The sequence below is a fragment of the Odontomachus brunneus genome, unplaced genomic scaffold (genome assembly GCF_010583005.1).
Source record: "Odontomachus brunneus isolate Ranch 3 - 2012 unplaced genomic scaffold, Obru_v1 Obru_scaffold_004, whole genome shotgun sequence".
Taxonomy (NCBI): Eukaryota; Metazoa; Arthropoda; class Insecta; order Hymenoptera; family Formicidae; genus Odontomachus; species Odontomachus brunneus.
Window position 1 is genome coordinate 400,774 of NW_022639454.1, and position 20,975 is coordinate 421,748.

At 39.5% G+C, this 20,975-nt stretch overlaps 3 protein-coding genes across 13 annotated transcripts in view; 2 read left to right on the forward strand and 1 right to left on the reverse strand.

Moving 5' to 3' along the window:
* The window catches only part of LOC116847147 (fatty-acid amide hydrolase 2-B), a 12,941-nt gene extending 2,620 nt beyond the window's left edge, over positions 1-10,321 (reverse strand). Inside the window, exons 1-2 of one of the 3 annotated variants that reach the window (XM_032821856.1) lie at positions 9,632-10,321; positions 395-602 (exon numbers count right to left, since the gene is read on the reverse strand). In XM_032821856.1, coding sequence (XP_032677747.1) covers positions 395-602; positions 9,632-9,633 — 210 coding nt within the window. In that variant the 5' untranslated portion in view covers positions 9,634-10,321. Of the gene's footprint in view, positions 1-394; positions 603-1,068; positions 1,384-4,503; positions 4,928-9,631 lie in introns of those variants that run through there. The other 2 variants (XM_032821864.1, XM_032821849.1) reach the window with 2 other exon arrangements.
* LOC116847133 (cytochrome b5 reductase 4) lies at positions 7,329-16,758 on the forward strand. Of its 4 annotated transcripts, XM_032821808.1 has the most exons (13): positions 7,329-7,585; positions 7,676-7,715; positions 7,810-8,061; positions 10,596-10,942; positions 13,203-13,373; positions 13,484-13,584; positions 13,681-13,846; positions 14,095-14,342; positions 14,440-14,665; positions 14,835-15,129; positions 15,211-15,294; positions 15,413-15,571; positions 15,680-16,758. In XM_032821808.1, exons 4-13 carry the CDS (start codon positions 10,696-10,698, stop codon positions 15,732-15,734), a joined length of 1,752 nt encoding a protein of 583 aa, XP_032677699.1. In that variant the 5' UTR covers positions 7,329-7,585; positions 7,676-7,715; positions 7,810-8,061; positions 10,596-10,695; the 3' UTR covers positions 15,735-16,758. The 4 variants fall into 4 exon arrangements, with proteins under 4 accessions (XP_032677699.1, XP_032677709.1, XP_032677717.1 ...); XM_032821818.1 differs by lacking the exons at positions 7,329-7,585; positions 7,676-7,715; positions 7,810-8,061 and adding an exon at positions 12,663-12,795 and having other exon boundaries at positions 10,794-10,942; XM_032821826.1 differs by lacking the exons at positions 7,329-7,585; positions 7,676-7,715; positions 7,810-8,061 and adding an exon at positions 12,561-12,795 and having other exon boundaries at positions 10,795-10,942.
* LOC116847109 (monocarboxylate transporter 2-like) overlaps positions 16,719-20,975 on the forward strand; it is a 91,887-nt gene continuing 87,630 nt past the window's right edge. For 3 of the 6 annotated variants that reach the window (XM_032821764.1, XM_032821795.1, XM_032821789.1), the window contains exons 1-4: positions 16,817-16,866; positions 16,970-17,062; positions 17,156-17,330; positions 20,637-20,796. Coding sequence is in view for 1 of the 6 variants with exons in the window: in XM_032821789.1 (XP_032677680.1) it covers positions 20,791-20,796 (6 nt within the window). In the remaining 5 variants the exon portion in view is untranslated. Of the gene's footprint in view, positions 16,867-16,969; positions 17,063-17,155; positions 17,331-20,237; positions 20,505-20,636; positions 20,797-20,975 lie in introns of those variants that run through there. The other 3 variants (XM_032821754.1, XM_032821773.1, XM_032821780.1) reach the window with 3 other exon arrangements.

Sequence of the window (20,975 nt, forward strand, 5' to 3'; positions counted from 1 at the left end):
ATATATATATATATATATATATATATATATATATATATATATATATGTATGCCTTATGTAGTTTTATATGAAAACATTTCTATTATTATAAAGATTTACTTTATACAACAGTAGATCTAATCTTCTTATCTTTCGAAAGCATACTAAAGAAGAGAATCAGTAAATATGATTTTCACAGAATTTGATTTGTTATCTTTCGGATAAGCGTCAAACAATGCTATTATATTAAGCAACCTGAGTCATCGTACAAAACACAATAAGATCACGTTGGATTATCAGATTTACCGTGAAAAAATCACAATATCGATGAGTAGACAGTTTGAAACTTATCGTATTGAGCCGTGGGTAAATCGAAATTTGCCAAACATGCCAGAGAACTAGCAAAGAGACTCACTTGTTTGGTTCGAATTTTTAACGCCAAAGTAGATGCACTGTGCAGAAGAGTCAAATCTTTGATCGGCGGCTGAACTTTCGCCGGTCCTCTCACATAAGCAACAAACAAAAATATTCCTCTCGCAATCAGCTCGAACAAGCGATGAAACACGCTCAAAATCTGTCTGGTCCTCATGTTGTTCAGCGTTTCCTTCTTCGTCAACATACACCTATTAAAAAAAAATGATCAATCTTCTTTTATGTATTTACTTCTTGCAATTGTATTTTATTCAAATGTATCTAATAAGAATATTTATTTTGAGTTTTAATAAAGTATTGTTGACAAATGTCGCGGTTAATGAATATTCGATCTAACCTAAATTAAAGCGCAATATGACAACAAACATTGTTTTCCTGTTAAATTTAGTTACTTGGATATTAAAATACAAGTGTCGTTGTGTACCTTTACTTATTTTAATGAGACAATAATCTATCTATCGCAATAATCACAAGCATAACTTAAGATATATTTACTATTCAAAGTATGGCAATTTGCATCTGATAAATATTGTATAAACAGTGTTTTTACTATTTCACTGTGAAATGCATATAACTATGCATATTTCACTGTGCATATCTATGTCACATTTGACCTATAAAAAGTTTCGATCTTGCAAGTAATTCAGCGATAATTACATGTTATTGGAATTTCTTCGCCATGATGGACGACGCCACGACGAATAACTGTTCGTCTGCATGCGTGAAGAATGATAGTAGTATTATTTCATGGAGATTATCTACTTCATCATGAGATTATCTCCGTATGTGCAAACATATTTCATAACTTATTGTGGTATAATATAGATTGCATTATCGCATTATGGCTTTTTGATGTAAGCAAATGGCACAGCATCGCATTCATATGATTATGTCATTTAGCAAACACATTATCGAACACGTTATGTTCGTACGTTACATAGCAAAAAATTTATCATTACAATACCATATTGAGAGATAAATGAAGCAGGGAGCGACAAAGAATCGTAATTAAATACTAAAATAAAGAGCAATTTTTTGCTTCTTCGCATGTCCCATATAGCACAAAATTTAAAAGATGTTCCAAAGACATCCAGAGGATTGCTAAATGTCTGCATAAGTCCTCAGAATATCCTAAAAATATTCTATATAAAATATTCTTCCGAGAACTTCTAAATGTCCACACAAGTCCCCAAGATATCCCTTCAAGATCTTATGCTATAAGGGATGGTTGCAAATGCGATAATAGAAGAAAAGAGAGGAAAAAATGTTGAGCTTAGAAAACATATACTGCAATTCTAGACAAAATCGTAAAACTATTAATTTTTTCTCGTAAGGCTCGTGAGAACTTATGAATAGATCTGCAATTCTATGCGGATCGTATGTCATATGATAAACATCTACGATTTTTTTTGTTTTTTTTTGTAAGCTACGACTACGATTTTACGATTTACTCGTATATTTGCTTAGAATTGCAGCAATAGTCTCCTTAAAACTAAACGCGAGCTATAAGAGTTTACAAGAGAAAAAATGAGAGCAGAGAATTTAACGTTTCGACAGAATTTTGTTGAATGTTCGTTAAAGACGTGATTTCGCGAGGAACATCCTGATATATCGTGTGCTCCTGTTACGTACGATCGTGTCGTTACGACGATGACTTAACCAGCACGTTGGAGATAAATAAAAGTACGTGTGTAAGTGACGAAACGCGAATTTCATTGCATAGCAATCGCATCGTTATTCCCGGTCAGTACGTGCGCGAGGCGTAAATTTCAGAATGGTGCACGCTTAAGTACTTATCGTGACAGCAGACAATCATTAGTGGTGTAATCGTGGAATTACGTGTCAAGGCTGGCGGAGAACAATGCAAGCTCGAGTTTAAACAGCTTTGCGAACAGTACAATAAAGTGAATGTATGCCTCATGTACGCTTTTGTCATGTTGGTGCGCAAAATTGTAAAGTAAAACGAGGAAATAAATTCGGAAAATGCAAATCAAATGTTGCTTCAACGACGGCGTTTGCAACTACTTTGCACATGAAAAATTTATCTATAATACGCGAAATAAGTTTGGCGTTAGAATGAAAAACAAAAATAATTCATTTCGCTTACGTCTATACTCTAATTCCATTGCTTCGAAAATATTTTTTTAAAGTAAAACGAAATAAATTATTTTTATTTTTTAAACTTTTTTGTATCAAGCTTACTCCGTATATTGTAAACAAGGCTTAATGTGAAGAACTCGACAGCCTAATTAATTATAAATTCCTTATACTTTGAATTTTGTTCTCTGTGAATCTTAATGCGATCTTTACTAGCGTTTCTATATAACAATGTACACAAAAAGTTAATGTGCCATTTCCTGAGTAGCTATCAAAGTGCAACCTTTTATGTCCGAGGAAACTGAACGAGAAGATTAGATTTACTAGTCACATAAAGTATGTTTGCCGACTGCGTTCCCGTATCGCGCATTCAGTCGCGCGAGATAATTTACATCTGTACTTTGAATGTCAGAGTGCTTGTGTCACGAAGTACCCGCTCGGCAGGTACAAGATTATCCGTCGCAATCGTTCAGAATAGACGGTTATTGCCACGCAGAAGTATATTACTACACGCGAGAACGAAGATAATATGATTGAAATCCAGCAGTGAGTCAATGCGCGAGCCGGACTTACACAACGTCTTATCCGACATCCAGGTCGATGGAAGACAGAGAGAGAGAGAGAGAGAGAAAGAGAGAAAAAGAGAAAGAGAGAGAATATCCTGTGTGTGTCCGTCGACAACTATATGCTATATGACACGCTTCTGATAATATAGGCACGAGCATGACGATAAGTTGAACCGCAAAACAGCTATATGAGCGTAATGATGTAAGTTCTGTGTTAACCACGACCCTCATGACGGTCACTAACACCTGGAATGTAAAGATTGTAGAGAGGTTTAACATATTTGCTATCCGCGCGACGAGCGCTATTCATAGCAATGTGAATTATTTACACTCGCCACATCCGTCACGATTTAAAAATACAATAGATTCCCGCAAGCGCGCTACGGGAAAATAAACCCGACTCATGATTAATGTATTTCAATTTCACGGCGCTTTTATCGTAATAATAGGTTTGTCCGGAGAACTCTTGCACTAGTGCGATATATTCTACTGAAACACAAGTATACTTTCTTTCATTCCAACTTATTGCAGTAAAGTGTGCACTAATTCTAAAGTTCTTCGAAAAAGACCAGATTTCGCGACAGATTTGCTCGTACGTATCGGGCTATTATTTTTTTCAGCGCGAGACAGAACAAAATGATTGGGGAACATTCGACGAAAATTAAACTAATTGAGCGTATCGATGAGATCGGTCGTCAAGGACCGGACGTGACAACAGCCGACTCTTTTTTCTTTTACTTTGTTCGCTACATCTACGAGACCGTGGCATGAGTGGGGACAACGGTGAATCGATAATTAAGTAGAATTAATTGACCGACACTGCTCGTGCACAAAATGACCCGGCGGCATCGAGAAAACATCGAGAAAAACAACGCGATGCGTGTAACAAATACCGAAAAAAATGAATTATACAAAGTGACACGACGTTAACAACGTCACTTGTTTTTATTTCTTTGTCAATTATCCAGAATACGTAGGCGATGTAATCGGCCATGGAGGTAGAAACCGGTTAGGAAAGAGGCTCAAAAGGACGTTGCGTAATTTGGGAAGACCGGATCGTTTCGGAAACGAGTTGTCTCCGCCTGACAATTTATTTACCTGTTCGTCACATACGCATGGCCACGTATGACACGGTAATTATCGCGCGCACTCTACAACGATATAAGAAAGTCCGGCGACCGGAAACTATGACGCTTGTCTCGCCGATCATTTCAATTTTCGAAATGGCTCGCGTGACCCTCGCGAATTCCTACGAGATGCTTACTTTTCAAGGACTAGATATCAACGTACGATAACGCGTACTTGTCTACTTGCACATCGATTGACTCGAAGATATCTTAGGCGCGTTTATGTCACGCCTGAGAGGCCAGGTGGCGATCGGAAAGAAATACCGTTGTAACATTCATGAAATAATCTATGGCGCACTTACGGAGAGACGTGGACTTGCCGACGTCACGTAAAAGCGAAAACGATGATGATGACGACGACGATAAGCTGCTATCCGTGAATCCCGCGGAATGAATCAGCGGGAGTAGACAGTTGACCGGTGAACGAATGACTCGAACTAGTGATCATCTACGGGTCTATATCGTGCGATTCGTTATCTCTCCCTCTTCTTCACAATCGTTTTCCCCTGTCATCCGGCGAGATGCGTATCCACCGTCGAGTTTTTCAGATCGGATGAATACTGCCGTCACACGATCACCTCGACTCGTTTTTCGCAACGACGCGCAAATTCGCCGACAGGCGGCTGCATCCACCCACTCCTACCGCGGCACAGTTCATTCTGGTTCGCTTCGGCTCATTCCGCGCCGGCCCGAATTGTCACGAAGCCGGCGCGGCGGACTTGCGGACGTAGTGGAGTATACACTAATACAGGATTCACACCGCGTCCAATGTCCGACGCATGAACGTAGTATATATAGACCCCGCATACGGTCAGAAAAGTGAAGCCAACACTTAGAAAGAGACTATAGACATAATATACATCGCATATAATCAGAAGAGAGAAGCCAATATGTACAGCTCGGGAGCGTCCCGATTGACCACGGTACGATTGGACACAACCAACCGATGAAAAGAATTATCTAGTGAATTACTAGGTCGAACCAATCATTACAATCTGTGTCCAATCGTATCGTGGTCAATCGGGTCCCACCCGTACAGCTCCTATGTTCTCTGTCTCTTTCTTCACAGACAAAGTGTGCAATAAGATTTAAGTAAGACTTTTACTTGCCAGTCTAGTCGGGGTGTTGTTGCGCTTTATAATATTATGGAAACGAGAAATGGATGCACGTGCAACAAAAAAGTGACAAAACAGGAAGAAAACTATAGCCCCTCTATTTTCACTCTCTTTCTAGATGTTGGCTTCACTATATTAAGCCAGCGTCACACGATGCTTGTTTTCATGCTGGATTGCTTGCTGGATGGAAATGCTCTGTTCTGATTGGTGCATTTCTGAAGACTAACCAATCAGAATATTTCAGAGTATTTCTATCCAGCAAGCAATCCAACACGAAAACAAGCATCGCGTATCGCTGGCTTTAGACAATACAATATAGGGTATTCGGAGTCTATGTATACTATGTTCATGGTCCGACGTACGACATCCGATATCCAATAAGAGAACAGCTTTCTAATAGAGAATTCAATTCTCCATTGGAAAGCTGTTCTCCTGTTGGATATCGGACATCGTACGTCGGACATCGGACGCGATGTGAATTCTCCATAAAGTTTGTTCGCAAACTTCATCAGAATACACCTAAATACACCTCGAATCTTCTAAATACATCTTCGGGTTACATCCAAATGACAACGATGGAGCTCGAAACTCTGTTGGAGAGTGCATTTCGACTCGGAGGAGAATTTTTATCCTAAAATTCTAACATGGATTTGGATAATGGCTCCTGCCCACAGGACGCGGCGACGCTTGTCGCGCGACGGAAGTTCGCGCGACAGCCAATCAATATGCTACTTTCCGTAATAACCTTCTAGCTCTTACGGAAAAGCAACATATTGATTGGCTGTCGCGCAGACTTCTGCTGCGCAGCAAGCATTACCGCATCCTGTGTGCAGGAGCCATAAGTCTGTGCTCGGAAACTTCATCCGGATGCATCTGAGTGCACCTCGCGCCGTTCGAAAATCTTCGGGCAGAGAGAAGTCGGAGAGCGGCCACAGACTTGATTTCAGCGGCCAGAGCTAGGCGCTAAAGTCACTTGATATATAAAGTACCGCCACTGAAATATATACTACCTAGAACGCGCGCTACCTCTTGAGTGTTGCGGGATGAGAGAGAGAGCATGTTTGTCGGTCTAGAACAGCGCTATCTTTATCTAGTACAGTCTGAACCAAAAGCTAAGTTGTCTGATTTTTAAACATAAACTAAATCTCCGAATTAGGAATCATCTTTGCTTTGTTTTTCTTAATAATAGATCGATAAGTGAATACTAATAAATGAGAAAAAATATATATTTTTTTTATATCTTAAACTTTCGTTCATAAGCTTAAGTCATTGTCATTTAGTGGTCACTGCTTTTCATATTATCTCTAACTTTTAACTTGGATTCACAGATGTCTATACTAAACTAGATTGCTACAGGCTATCTAAGTGGCGTTCCGAAATTCACTGCTAGTACTGAAAATCTTTAGTTCATGTTACGTATACTACAGAATTTCAGTACTGAAATTCAGTGAATTTCGGATCGCAGCCCTAAAAGCATGTAATGTTGTGTCCGATAGAGTTTCCGGTGTATGCGAGAAAATGGCCGCTACCGCCATATTTTCGCTACGTTTAGTCATAAAATTCTTTTGTTGAAAATGGGCAGAACAAATAACGTCCAATACCATCTATTTAATACCATCTATTTTTTTGTTACGACATTTTTTGATGTAACAAGATGTTGGCATTTTTGGTTTTACGACAGTAATTTAATGGTCACGCTGACTCACATCATACATTGTAAGTATTCACATAAGTGATGCGTCACACAGGGTGCTTTCCAATTGCTTAACACATCTTGACACACACGTACACAAAACTAGTTTATTCACATATTATCACATATTATTTAAAATATCTTGTAAGATAATATGCAACCAATAAACTGGTTTTGTGTAACACAGTGTACGCTGCTGGAAAGCATCCACACACAGAACCGCCGCCATTTTCTCGCATGCAACCGGAAACCTTACGTGACTCACGTTCGAAGCCCTTGTTAGCAATCTAGTTTAGTATAGACATCTGTGGTGTCGCACGAGACATCTTGCCAGCACAGAGCGCGACACCTCGCGAAGTATAGGTGTATCGCAGCGCGATTCTGGAGCTTCCAGAAGCGATCTTGGGCGCTTGGACTTATCGTTTTGTTTTTCGTATTTCGTGAAATATCTCGACGCCTACGCACAAGATATTTTTGAAGCCGTCTCGTGAATTCTAAAACTGTCTCATTTCAGCAACACAAGATCCAAGGATCTGTTCTCTGACGTCGCATTACATTCGAGAGTGTTTATAGTGGGTGAGTGCGCTTGTTGATACATTTATCTTTGCTTATTTTGACGCGTTTTATCCCGTTTACTGAGCTTATGAATACTATTTGGACTTTCAGCGCGATGTAAAAGACTTTACATAATACTTAATAAAGACAGGTAATTACTATAAAATCATTAACTTTGCATCTTGATAATCACATCTTTTCTTATGATAAATTTGTATAGATTGATTGTTATATCGTATTTATAGCGTTTTGGAAGAATTAAAAGATAAAGATCCCTTAGAAGATTAAGATTGAATCCTTCAAGAGGATCATAAAGAGGTTAACATTCGTTCATAATGCGCGGGTTAAGATACGTCACGTGAAGTTGGCTGCGAGATACTAGTTGGTGGAGCAGTCGACCTAACCTAATCTGTTTTTGTCCTATCTACTTCGAAACTTGGATGAAATCGTCGGTCTTCGGAGATTTTCGAGTATTTTGAGGCCGTTCAACTCTTCAGGTAAGGCGCACGCATATGTATGTGTATATCACATTCGCATTTGTTTTCGTAACTCGAGCATAATTGCTTTCTACCGTCTTGATGGTTAACGTCTGTATGTATAGATCGTCGGCTAGACAAACAACCTAACCTAACCTTGTCATTTAATAGAGTAATTGCGAACGACAGTTCAAACAATGTACGTAGGCTAAAAACGAATGAAATGCAGGTAAAATTTCGACGTACCTGGTTCCTGATATTACAGCTATAAAAATCTTTTCTATATTTATTTGCAGTGATGGCTGCATTCAACAGAAAAAGCCGACTGTTGTAAAAATTTGCAAATCTAATTGGTATATGTTCTTAAATTCAGCTAAGATGAAGAACATACCAAACAGATTCACAAATTCTGTAACAATTTTCTAAATGTAGTCAATGAAAACTGCAAAAATTGTATAAGACACTTCTGCATACCTGCAATGCAAGAAATTAAACTTTTGCGTTTTTATGTAAGCATATTTACGTTAAAAAACAATTGTTAAAGATAATATCAATTTCTCTCTCTCTTTTTCTCTCTCTCTCTCTCTCTGGCAACTCAACAGTGTCATACTATGTTCTTATCAACAGATAAATGTAAGTTTTCGGAACTCTCATTGATTTGCTTAGCATTCAATTTAATGTGGATATAGATTGTGTGATATCATTTTCGTTATTTATGATAATGAAATATTGACTTTGTATTATTTATAGTATATTACGGTCAATATCCAAAGAGAAATTTTGATACATTTTATTTGTCTCTGCAAGACAATGAATTTTATTTGTCTGACAATAAAGTATAAGATAATAAAGTGTTAACTTTATAACAAAATACTTTTCATATTTACACGCGCGATTATTTTGTGCCATCATTTAGAGATATATCGAAAGAGATATATCACTTTAATCGTTTTTAATTTACAGATAGTCGCATGTGCTAGCTTTAGAACTGAACTTATCTGAAAAGAACAGCCCTGAAATAAATCACCTTTTCAATTGCTTGCTTAGCATAAACAGTTATTATCTGACACTTGGGCAAAGAAAATGTGCTTATGATTCACATTTTATAGATCTAAGAATGAAGGAACAATGTGAAGGAAATCATTATTACCTACAATGAGTCTGATAATGATGTTTTATCTTTTTTTCAGTGTTATAAAATGTTATTATAAAATGTTAGGTTTTTCAGTTTTGTTTTTAATTAAAACATAGTGCTTTACTGAAACAAACATAATGTATATGGAGAGAATTTTATAGTAAAAATTATATAGGATTTTGTAACTGAGGAATAAATCAACATTCTCCGATAATTCTCATTATATATTTATTTTTTATATATGCTATTTATATTTTAGAAACTGATATGCTATTCAAACACTTGTTATATTTTTAGCGAGATTTACTATGTATTTCTCGACAAGATAGATCTTACTAGTCTATTTCTATATGTATGGGTTATTAAAAACATAGTAAGATTGAAGATAATTTATATAATAAAATGCTATAATATATTCTCTCCATGTAGGATATCTCGTATAATATTTTAACTTACATTCAAATGTGCGCCAAAGTCGAGCATCTGCGAAAAAGACCACGTACTTGAGTATTTCCTCCGCTGGATTTGTGCGCGACAATCCTGAATGTCGTGCCGTAGTCACTTGCCTCCTGATCACTCGACAAAAAGTGTTTAACTGTGGCTGTTATTTCGCCATTACTCTTATGCCGGCAAGGATACCGCCTGTTAGCTCTTTCATACACAAAAGCAGGGTCGAGTCGTGATCTTTCAGCGCCCTTAGTTTACTTTGCTGTATTTTGCTATATTTTTGTTACTTTGCTATATTTTTAATTTACACGCATCATTTTGACTCTTGATCCTTCGATATTTGGTATGCCGCATCTAATCAATTTTCGTGTAATAAACATGAAAAATAAATACCAGGAAATGCTTTATTTTTAATTTATTTTTGTAAGAAAATGCTTGTATCTGTTTGTGTTGATAGAAGAGACCATTGAATATTCTTTCCTCTATGTTAGAAGAATATGTTTGACCCATCGAAATATTGTCTACTGTCTTGCCGACTAAATTCATGATGTGCACTTCGATGCACATGGTTGAGTTGCAGAATTATAAGATACCTTGCGTCGCTATTGCCGAGGAACAATCACAAAACTGTGCGCGGAGAAACTTTATGGAGAAAGTAATTGAGAACGAAGTCGCACGCGAGTTGTATGCTGGCGCGTCTCGCTTTCTAAATTCATGAACCGTATAATGCAGATGGCTGGAATAATTTCCTCGTAATCGCGCGTAAAACAACGATACGCGAATTGTTACGACACTTATCTTGACGAGCTTTTAATTTTAAGAAGAGTGATACGTGATGTTTTTGTTTGAGGAAATTTAAGATTTCAAGAAGCTTAACGCTCCTGTTACATTTTGCACTCGAAATATTTTCTGCTGAAATATCTTATCTTCGTGTTTATAATTACAATTAAAAGAATTGTTTTTTTCCTTATAGAGAGCCCTGTGAGATAAACTCATGACGTCTCCAACGACATGTATCTGACGAAGCGTAACGCTTTTATCATTTCGGACCTTTCACGTTCAAGAGGACACTAATGCAATCGATAAAGAAGAGTCAACCTTCGGAGACTCGGGCGAGAGATCAGAATGAGAAAGAAGAGAATCGTCAGAGGGATATTCATGATGGCATACAGGAAAAAATGAAGAAGATGGAGATGAAATCATCTTCGCCTACTAGCCTATTGGCCAAAAGCAGCCTGATGTTACCTACTGGAGTCATCGAACCAAGCGAGCAAGAGGTGAAAACGAAAATCAAAACAGTGTCTTCCGCATCTGCTACCGGTAAGATTTCTATCATTTTCTATCTATTATTTTTCAAGATCAGTCTCATAGCTGCCGATAATTGAGTAGTTAAATGAAGAGAGGAGAATAACAATACAATTCATTCTAAAAAATATCAGAATTTTTGATGAAACATAAGACGCAGCATGTGAGGTACGACGTGATACCTTTTTAGGATTTCGCGAGAAACACCCAATCTGATAGTTTACATTGTGACAGGCAATTGTATGTCCGACAATCGATACATATGATACGAGGGAGATTTTTGCGCGATTCTCTTTTCCGCGACATATGTTTCATTCTCAGCCACCCGAGTGTACGAGTCTTATTGCTTCCTTCAAATAATACGCCCTGATACACCCTCCTATATGATCAATAGCTCTCGTGTAATCAACTTCTCTTTCACCGATCTTTGTACGTGGAGTACCGCGCTCCGACTGGAGAGATCCTGCGTGTTGAGCTGAGCGTCGTCCATCGCTACTATATTGATCTACCTGTCTCAGGGTTATATTCGGCCGCGTGTTTCAGCGCAGTACCCTCCGGTCCTTCACCACGAGATCACGGCACGATCTCTCGTTTCGTTTGGCCGACGGGAATAATCGCGTTGTCGTATCGTGTTCTCGACTCATTATTCATCAGCGGAAATATATCGCGATTATCTATCCAGACAAAGATAGGCCACGAATCACCGCGTTTTCGACTATCCACTCGTATCAGGTGAACACTTCTGTCGGTCACGTTGATATCATCGCGCGTCGACTCGTGCATAATTGACGGTTTTCCTCGTATTCTTATTATCGGACAGATCGATTGTGAGCCGAACAGTATGCGCTGGGTCGAAGCTATTCAACTCGAGCAGCGTTGTTAAGACGGTGAAGCGAGTTAATTCCGCGACTGCTTTTCCATTAGTTTTGGCTAATCGAGTTGAGTTTAACGAGATACTACCTTTAGTCATAATTGTGTGGCGTTTCACAACATCTGAGTCGAAATTAAAATTCCGTTCTATATATATATCTCGCTCGGAATCTACTAAAGAAATCAACAAGACTCAGATATTGGATACTTGATCGTCAGAGACAGACATAACATTAAATAAAGATTTGATGACAATAATAAGCGATACTTATAAATCTCGCGGAGAACTAATTATAAAGCTATATTTGCATAGGTCGCGCAATTTTGCCCCGTAAATTGCTTGATCGTTTGTAGTCATAGGTATTTTAGTCGGTTAATTAGTTTTAATTGGTATACATAATGGTAATATTGACATATTTTATTCAGTGTGTGTACATGTAATAATATATATATGATATTCTCTTAAAGTGGAACATCATTGAAAGCTGTGAATATACATTAATTTGCAATTTTATAAGTATAGCGCTGAAACTTCTCAGTGCTATACTTATAACTGATATCAGTGATTATTCATTGATCTACTTTAAGAGAGTATCGAATTATATCGAATGCGTACACACGTACGATATGTATTATCGATATTACGTGTGCTATTATTATACCTTCCACGTTTGATAGTTAGAAAAATTGACATTACGCTCCAAATTATAAGTTTTGAAGCACAGGCTTTTTCGTTTTTTGTTTGTTCCATTTTGTTCTGTAGTGAATTTATCCGGAAAAATTCTACTGAGTGGTATCGAGGGACTTCTCACCCGAATGTAGTGTATTTCGAGAATTCTTATCGATTTCGTCTTTTACGGAGCAGCTGCGAGAATGATCGTGTCTCTGCAAATTCCGTCGTTTCGATGAGAAAATGCCGCGATGCTGCGGCGCTCCTTTAATTTCCGCCGCGGACGGCAACGGGTCTCCGCAGAGTCTTGGTTTGCAGATCCAGGACGGTTAGTAATTACTGTAATTGCCAATTAATCCATTTTTATGATCGCGTTTACGTGCACGCGCACGTGTCCGTCGTTGCGCATAAATGTCGTCCTTATGCTCTCAATTTGTACAGTGATGCGTAAATAGTTTGAACAGTGAATTACAACAGGAATAGGAGGAAAAGTAACGTTGAGCTATTCATAAAATGCTCGTTAAAAATGGAAAGGCAACCAAGAGATAATGATGTAATTAAAATACGAAAGCGTTGTGCAATTAATTATAGCGACTAAGGGAAAAATTTGAATAAATCATTTGCAATAATAATTGCATGAATTTGGGGAATGTCATTTTAATTTTTGACGCGGTAAAAATACTTGTTCTTTAATAGAATAGCAGAGTGACACGTATTCACTCCTGTTTTTTGTAGGAAACCCACGAAATAAAACAGCCTTAGCACCGGGGCATAGTTTGATGGACTGGATCCGTCTTGGTAATTCAGGAGTCGATTTAACTGGAGTCGGTGGCGTACCACGAGTCGTAACATTATCCGAGCTCGCTAATCACAACAAGCAAACTGACGCTTGGATTGCAATCCGAGGTTTGTTTGCTTCTGCGCTTTATTCGTCCAGCTACGACGGTAGTATCGTCGTCATTAACAAGTTGGAATTATTCGTCTAATTATTATTTCACATTTGGTTCCGATTGCAGGAATCGTATTTAATGTCACACGTTATATGGATTTTCATCCTGGTGGAGTCGACGAATTGATGAGAGGTGTCGGGAAAGACGCCACAAAATTATTTGAAAACGTAAAATCTCGCGCTCTGAGTAACGCACTCATGTCATTGCGCCGTCCCGCTAAGCGGTGATTATTTTTATGTACCTATGTAGATCGTTAATTGCAGGTGCACGCTTGGGTGAATTATCAGAGCATTCTGCAGAAATGCGTCATAGGCAAGTTAAGTCGTGGCTCCTCGTCCGCGTCGAGTGCTGCTTCCGTGACGGACAAGTCGGCTACGAGCGCGAACAACTGTTCCTCCGTGACGTTGGATTTTAGCAAAAGTTTCGCCGGTGAGTAGAGTTGTTGTAACTGCTGCGCCGTATTGTGTTCTAGGTCATCTATATTTAGACAGGCATCATTGAATTAATGAATCATGGATAGTATTGGGTTATTACGGTAGTCTGTGTAAGAGCCTGTGTGCACAAGTGTTTGAAACCGATTGACTTTTATCGGTACACGTCGAAACTTCGTCACTTTCCCAAGTATACGTATATAACATTAATGTGACGACATTAAGATGAAACTTTGGTTGTTTCAGTACCAAGAGCGGTCGAAGAAAACCTACCGAATGTAAATATAGATTGGCGGCAAACTTCCAATTCCATTACTCTTTTTTATCAAGCCGTATACAACTATCCGGGAATATATTATCAACTGCAACGGTTGAGTGACTCAAAACTCATCTTTAGGCTCATTTTTGAAAAGCACGTAATTACTCATGAACTCGAATTGATCGCAGATGTGGAATGGCCTCCGACGTGTAAGAGGAATTTTGATACGATGCAGGTAATTGACAAACGGACGCAAAAACACATTTTTTTTCTAGCGCGTGTTCCATCAATTCAAGAAATATTCATTTTTAATGTCAATTTGAATGTTGTAGGTAGAATTTACATTTACAAAGAGGATCAAAGATATTTGGAAGTCTCAAGGAAAGTTATTGCAGAATATATTATCGAGAGGATCAAACAAACGCACGTATAAAGAATACGAAGTACTCAGTAATATATCTATTTGCAGACTAGTTAATCTATTAGTCTTGCGTGCAAAAGATTCTCTAGAACTAATTCCAATTGGTAGACATGTAGAAGTTAAAATGAATATTATGGGTAAATATTAATATAGACATTTTCTTTTGTTTAATCGCCTTTCTTGACGTTAAAAAAGAAACTAATATTTTAAACGATCTATAAAATTGTTGCATATGAAAACTTAATCCACTAAAAGTGTATCGACGGTGGAAATGTCTTACAAACACAACTGACTTATTTGTCGTAGGAATGGAAGTGTCAAGATCGTATACGCCTGTCCCACCGTGCCTTCATCCCGAAGATATGGCGCCGAATTATCAGCCGGATTGTATTTGCTTGATGGTAAAGCGATATCCGAATGGCGCTCTCAGTCCGTCCATCACTACGTTACAACCTGGTCAAATCCTTACAATGAGCAATGGTTTAGGTGCCTTTGTAATCGAATCATTCGATCGATATTCTGTCATCCATATGTTGGCAGGTGGAACAGGTTTAACCGCGATGTTAGGAATAATTCAGCGAGCACTGGCGAGGCGCAGCGTGTAAGTGCGAGCATTTCTGTATCTTAATTTTTTGTGCTTGGAAGATGGTCGTGTTTTCACCTAATTGATTGGGTTTTCCAGGAAACTAATCAATCTTTTGAACTTCAATAAAGATGAGGACAATATGTTTTACGTGTCGCAACTCGATAAAGTGTCTATAGAAAAGTAAGTGTGCGTACAAAGTGGAAATTGATATATCATATACGTATGCTTTAAAAGAATAGTAAAGAAAGTGTAATTAAAACATAATTAAGTATAGACTAATATTTCAAATATTTACTAGGTTTAAAGTTACACATATCCTTTCACAAGCGGGTGATAAATGGAAAGGTAGACGCGGCGTCGTGTCCGATGAATTGTTAAAAGAATTGATTGGCGAGTATTCGTTAGAGGGATGCATATTTACTTGTGGACCAAAAGGATTTATGCTATCTGCTAAAAAGTAAATAATGTTCTATTAATAGCTTGTTCTATTAATAGCTTTCCTTTCCAGCATTTATTATCGATTTGAATTATCTTTAGTTATCAGCCACATGTCACTATGTTACAGGTGTATTCAGAAACTTGGTTGGGCATCTTACCAAATGTACGAGTTCGATTCTTAATCGCCTGCTTGGAAAGTGTCCAATGTGTTTCTTCCTTTCCAATAGAACGCCTAACGAGAGACCAGAATTCGTACCTGTCCAACCACATGAATAGTTAAGCATTCTTAGTTAAGCATTATTACGGAAGCTGTGACAACCGAGTGGACCGAATCATTAACGTGTCATTAGTCGATGTATATTTTTTCTGAAATTATGAAGATTTGTAAGCACTTTTACTCCCATGTCCGCCCATAACGGTACTTTTTAGCTGCGATAAATTGTAATACTATCTGTAAAGTAGATTTACATGTGATTTTACAGCTGTGCGCGGCAGTGAGGAAATAGAAGTAAACTGTTGCGCGATTTAGATAAGAAAATGAGATATATCTCACTAAATTGGAAGACTGAGTTCTGTCATTGGGAACATTGTTCCGTAACCGTTAGAAGGAAATGTTTGATTAAAAAGTCACGTTTAATGAAAACTCGACATTGGATTTGAAATGAGGAAATTTGAATGGTAACCACAATATTTTATTTAAATTTTAACAATTTTACAATTGGCATATTGGAAATATTGACCGTATCGTGCATCAGTATGATATGATGTAGTTATCACCTATATTTGATGTCATGTTATCACTTGGTGTCTTTCAGACAAATTAGACTGCGGTAAAAAGAAATAATTTGTATGTCATGTAGAGGGGCGCATTAGTTATTCTCATAGTGCGTCAGATGAGATGACTTTTCCTTTGGGAATTTCAAACGCGTTTATAGTACAATATGCAATTAAGTGGGTGCAGAGAAGCGCGTAATATTGTGTCAATATTGTTTCCTGGATTATATAGAGTGTACAATTTTGTTTTGTAAGGTGAGTGATCTCAAATGAATACGTATATATTATTTATGTAAATATATATTTACGATCAAGTGTAGTTTCTCTCCTCGAAGACAAACGGCGTAGGATACTGTGCATTTACACATGTGTGTGTATATAGGTATGCATGCCAGTATTAATCGAGAATAAATGAATATTGAATGATTGGAACACCTATGGACATATTCTGACCGTTCTCGAGGAAACGAGAGATTGGCCTTTCCTTCTCACAATTAATTTGGACCTATCAGAGATTACTTCGCAATGTTAAATAATTTGGTAATCGAAGTTTAAATCCAAATCTAAGTAAATTTGCGTTTAACGCGACTTAGCCAAGCAGTAGTTTTGCATTAATATTGTGTATTTTCATTTTACGTTGAAGATAGACGACCTTTAAGGGGAATTACGCTTTCGCTCGCGCTAAATTTCTTAGCTTGAAAAACTGCCTCGGAGGATCTCGAGTGCATCCTAGATGGTGAGGATGTAAATTTTCACCTTCAATCTCTCTCCGAGAAGCTCTCTCGGCCCCGTCGACCCTCCAATAATGTACACCGGAATATTTATCTAGGCAAACCAGAAGAGAGAAGGCGAGAGAGCGTAATAACGTCTCGCCCGTCCCTCAACGAGCGGTTTTCACAAAAGGGTCCCGTCCGTTCGGCCGATAAGAGGAACTTTCCATAATGCAAAACTTTGAAGCCGGCTTAATTTTCCGGCGCCATATACAGGGATGCTTATTGATCGTGGTAAGTTCTTCCCCGCAATATGACGTAACGACATCACACAAGCGGCAAGATGAATGTCTTTTGGCTCTGTCGTCGTCGTCGTCGTTGTCGACGGCGGCGACGGCGGTTGCGAAGAAAATTATGTCACAGGCGGCGTACCACCACTGTTGGTGGCGTCTCTCAATCGCTCGATTGTGTGACCTCTTCCCGGTATCCTTGCCGTCTCTTTCTTGAGTAGATAGCTGCGGCAAATTGCACAAAAAGTTCAGAGGAGTGTTCTAGTATAATCGCGGTTATTTTGAAACTTGACGACCTGAATACGTGACAACCGCGAGTACTAATGTCTAGCGCTACTTCACCGAAAGTGAAATCGACCATTCATGAATATTCAATATTATCTCTCGCGCAATTTATAGCTAAGCAATCTGGGATAAAGTAGGATGCGCCGTGTTTATAAATTTGTGCAGAAAAAAAGACTCGTTGACGAGATAAATGTGTTCCGTTAGAATAGCTTGGTTCGCGATAAAGTCTCGCGAGCGTGGGAGCGTGCCGTGAAAAACGTATTGAAAATTAAAATTCCATACACCCGGTGGGAACGACTTTATCTCATATCTCGCGCCCAGCGTCCTGCCATCAAAATAGTTTGTCGACACATTGTCGGAGAAGCGCGCGAACGTAGAGTGCGAAAGCACGCGCGGCCGGGAAAAGTGTGACGGGAAATATTCAGGCTGTTGTTGCCCTAAAAAAATCTAAGGTTTGGCTGAATTTCATCAGGTCTCACGAGAACGTGATCGAGCGATCGATTCGAGATTTAAATTAAAAAAGGCCCTTTTCGTTCAGAAAGTATGATATATAATGATATTCGCATTCGCGCTCGCAACGACCGACGGATTGGCATCTACTCGTAGCGGAACAATGCGGCGGAATCACGTCGAATGCGCTATCTGCGATAATCGAACGACAATGCGTCGCGACGCAAGAAAAAAAGGCGGCATTATTCCCGGTTTGCGGAATCGATCACGCGTCCGTTCCATACGATCGCGGTGAAACGGCGCTGGGATAGCAGCACGAAGGTGCTTGGCGAAAAAGTCCTTTTGTTTTACAAGCATGGATACGTAAATACTTTGTCGACGGAACGGGGTTGGTCACGTAGTAAGTACGAGAAGTTCGCAGGTGATAGCGGCTCGAGTGTCGAGAAGTGCAACAGTTTGTTATCGGCACATCGGTAAGCGCTCCGGTCGGGAAGCCGTTAAAAAGAGATAAACAAGCAGACGGACAAATACAGTTACGCGGGTGCCTCCATTTGCCGATTTCAATTATTTAATTTGCGGTACTTCGCGCGAACAAAGGAAAGAAAAAGTCGCGAGAGGAAAGTTCTATCGCACCGAGGAGTGTATACTTGACACACTTAAAGTATCTCTCTACTTTCGCAGGAGTCTTTCCTCCAGCTGGATGATGTCGGTGCCTTTTACGCGGTATCGGTATCGCAATTGATATTTGCAGATAGATCCGTGAGAAGCATGAATTTACCGTAACGTGGAATAGAAATCGGCAGTTGGATTGACATCCCGAAGTACCTGCAAGAAAGTGCACTTGCATCTCTCCGGGTCTTCGCGAGTAGGAAGAAAACAGATCAGTAGAACGAGAAAAAACATCGTTCTACAAACAACTTATGCAGAAATTTATTGAAATATTGATTAAGCCAAATTTTTTTAAACTGAACGTCTGGTTCATATCATCATGTAACGAAAGATATCTCCGGATTCTCCATCTGTGAAGAATTCTGCTCGCGAAGTTCATCTTCGAACTCCATCTTAGAGTGAAAATAATTTGCATGAATCGGCGAAGTAATCTGATCATAATTAGATCAAGAGACTGATGGTACACATATGAGCGAATGGGATCGTCAGACAAGTATAGACGAGTCCAGACTCGAGATTAAAAAATCGTATGACTGACTTGCTTCCTCACGTTTCACTTTGCCCAAGGCCCGCTTCAACTAACGCCGGCGAATCTAATCCAATTTTACTTCTTTGTCCGCGCTATAAGTAGAATTGTAGCTTAGAAAGAGATGGCGAATCGTTAAGCCGGGTTTAACTAATTCCTACTGTTGGTACAATCGGGTCTAACTTTCGTGCACGCCAGGGAGTAGTTAGTGTTGCACCTAATCGCTATACTTCCACCGAGACGCGAGTTTTCTAACTTGTTTCGAATTATCCGCAAATCCAATCTCGATTATGTTTGTGCGATAATTTATTAAGCAGTAACATACGCACAATATTTGTGCAAGTTATATTTCCCTTGATAATTATTGTAGATGTTAATAATTTTAGATATTAAGAAATTGTCGAGTTACACAGTGACTGTGTCGACGTCTGGAAAAGGCGACGTTGCGTCACGTTATATCGTAATAGCTCGAGATAATTGAGAAAAGATTTCCGCGGTCGATAAAATTGATATAAATAATTAACGCGTTATATTATAAGGAGATACAGCGTACTAAAATATCGGACACAAGGGATTATTTCGAGAAGCTTTGTGCGGAATTTTAAGCGCGTCTCCTGTTCAATATCCGCTTCCGGGTAGACACGTAGATAATATCAAGAACACACTGCTTATGGTAATCACCAAGTACAATCGGAATATCTTAAAATTCGTAGTCGTGAGTAACTAGTTCGCTACAATACAGGACACAGCGCGCACGAGAGACAGAGCGAGAGAGAAGGTGACAGAAAGGTGACGCGGAGCGATAGAGGCAGAAGAGGGAAGTACAAGAGGGAGGGGGGAGGCAGCGGAAGTGCGGAGGCGAGGAGGAGGGAGGGGTTGAAAGAGTCTCGCGTGGGGGAACGACGGAGGGTGCGGATGTACTGGGCGGGCGGGATAGGGATGCTGCGAGAGCAGAGAGGTGTTTTAGTCGCGCGACGGCTTTCGCCCCGGTCAGTCGATCGAGCTCTCATACGTCATTGAGGAAATTGTTACGTGCGCGTACGAGACGCACTTTTGTTGCGTAATTTTTCGCGCGGCTTTGTTGCGACGCGCACAGTTGTTTTTCCTCTTTCCAACCCTTTGTTTTCTCGCGTCGGTTACTCTCTTTTTCTCTCTTTCTCGTGAGAAACCAAGTATCCCCGAGCAACCACCTGTGTCGTTGTCATCGTCGTCGCGAAGAAAGCGGCCAATAGCGCGAAGCCGTAAGAGGTAGCTCGCTCCGCGACAACTCGCCGCTCACTTCAGTTCCATTCGCGTCATAGAACGCGACCATTTCGCGCGGAAAACTCGTCTACGTAGGATCGTTCTCGCGCGACCATCGTGATTAATCTCGGATTCAAGGTCGCCCGGAGAGGACTTGTTTTTCTTCCTGCTCCACCGCCCGCTTCCACCGCTCTCCAGGGGATGTAAATTTGACGAGCCCGGGCGAGCCGAACCGAGCAGCAAGCAGAGACTCGGGGATCGTCGAGATCGCTGATACGAAGGGAAGATCTCAATGGCGGTAAGCAGTCTCTTGCATATGTATGTTAATTTCGCGTCTTCCTGTCCGCTAGAAACGTTCCCGGGAGCGTGTTGATTCGCGCACGGCAGGTAGATTGATCTCGAACAAGGTCGAGAGGCAGGGAAAGAGAGAGAGAGAGAGAGAGAGAGAGAGAGAGAGAGAGAGAGAGAGAGAGAGAG

What these genes read in the sequence shown, in the direction of transcription:
- LOC116847133 (XM_032821808.1), top strand. Translation starts at nt 10,696, where the DNA reads ATGCAATCGATAAAGAAGAGTCAACCTTCGGAGACTCGGGCGAGAGAT. An exon ending in CGCTTGGATTGCAATCCGAG is followed by an intron (nt 13,374 to 13,483) that starts GTTTGTTTGCTT and finishes TTCCGATTGCAG; the next exon opens with GAATCGTATTTAATGTCACA. An exon ending in AGTTAAAATGAATATTATGG is followed by an intron (nt 14,666 to 14,834) that starts GTAAATATTAAT and finishes TATTTGTCGTAG; the next exon opens with GAATGGAAGTGTCAAGATCG.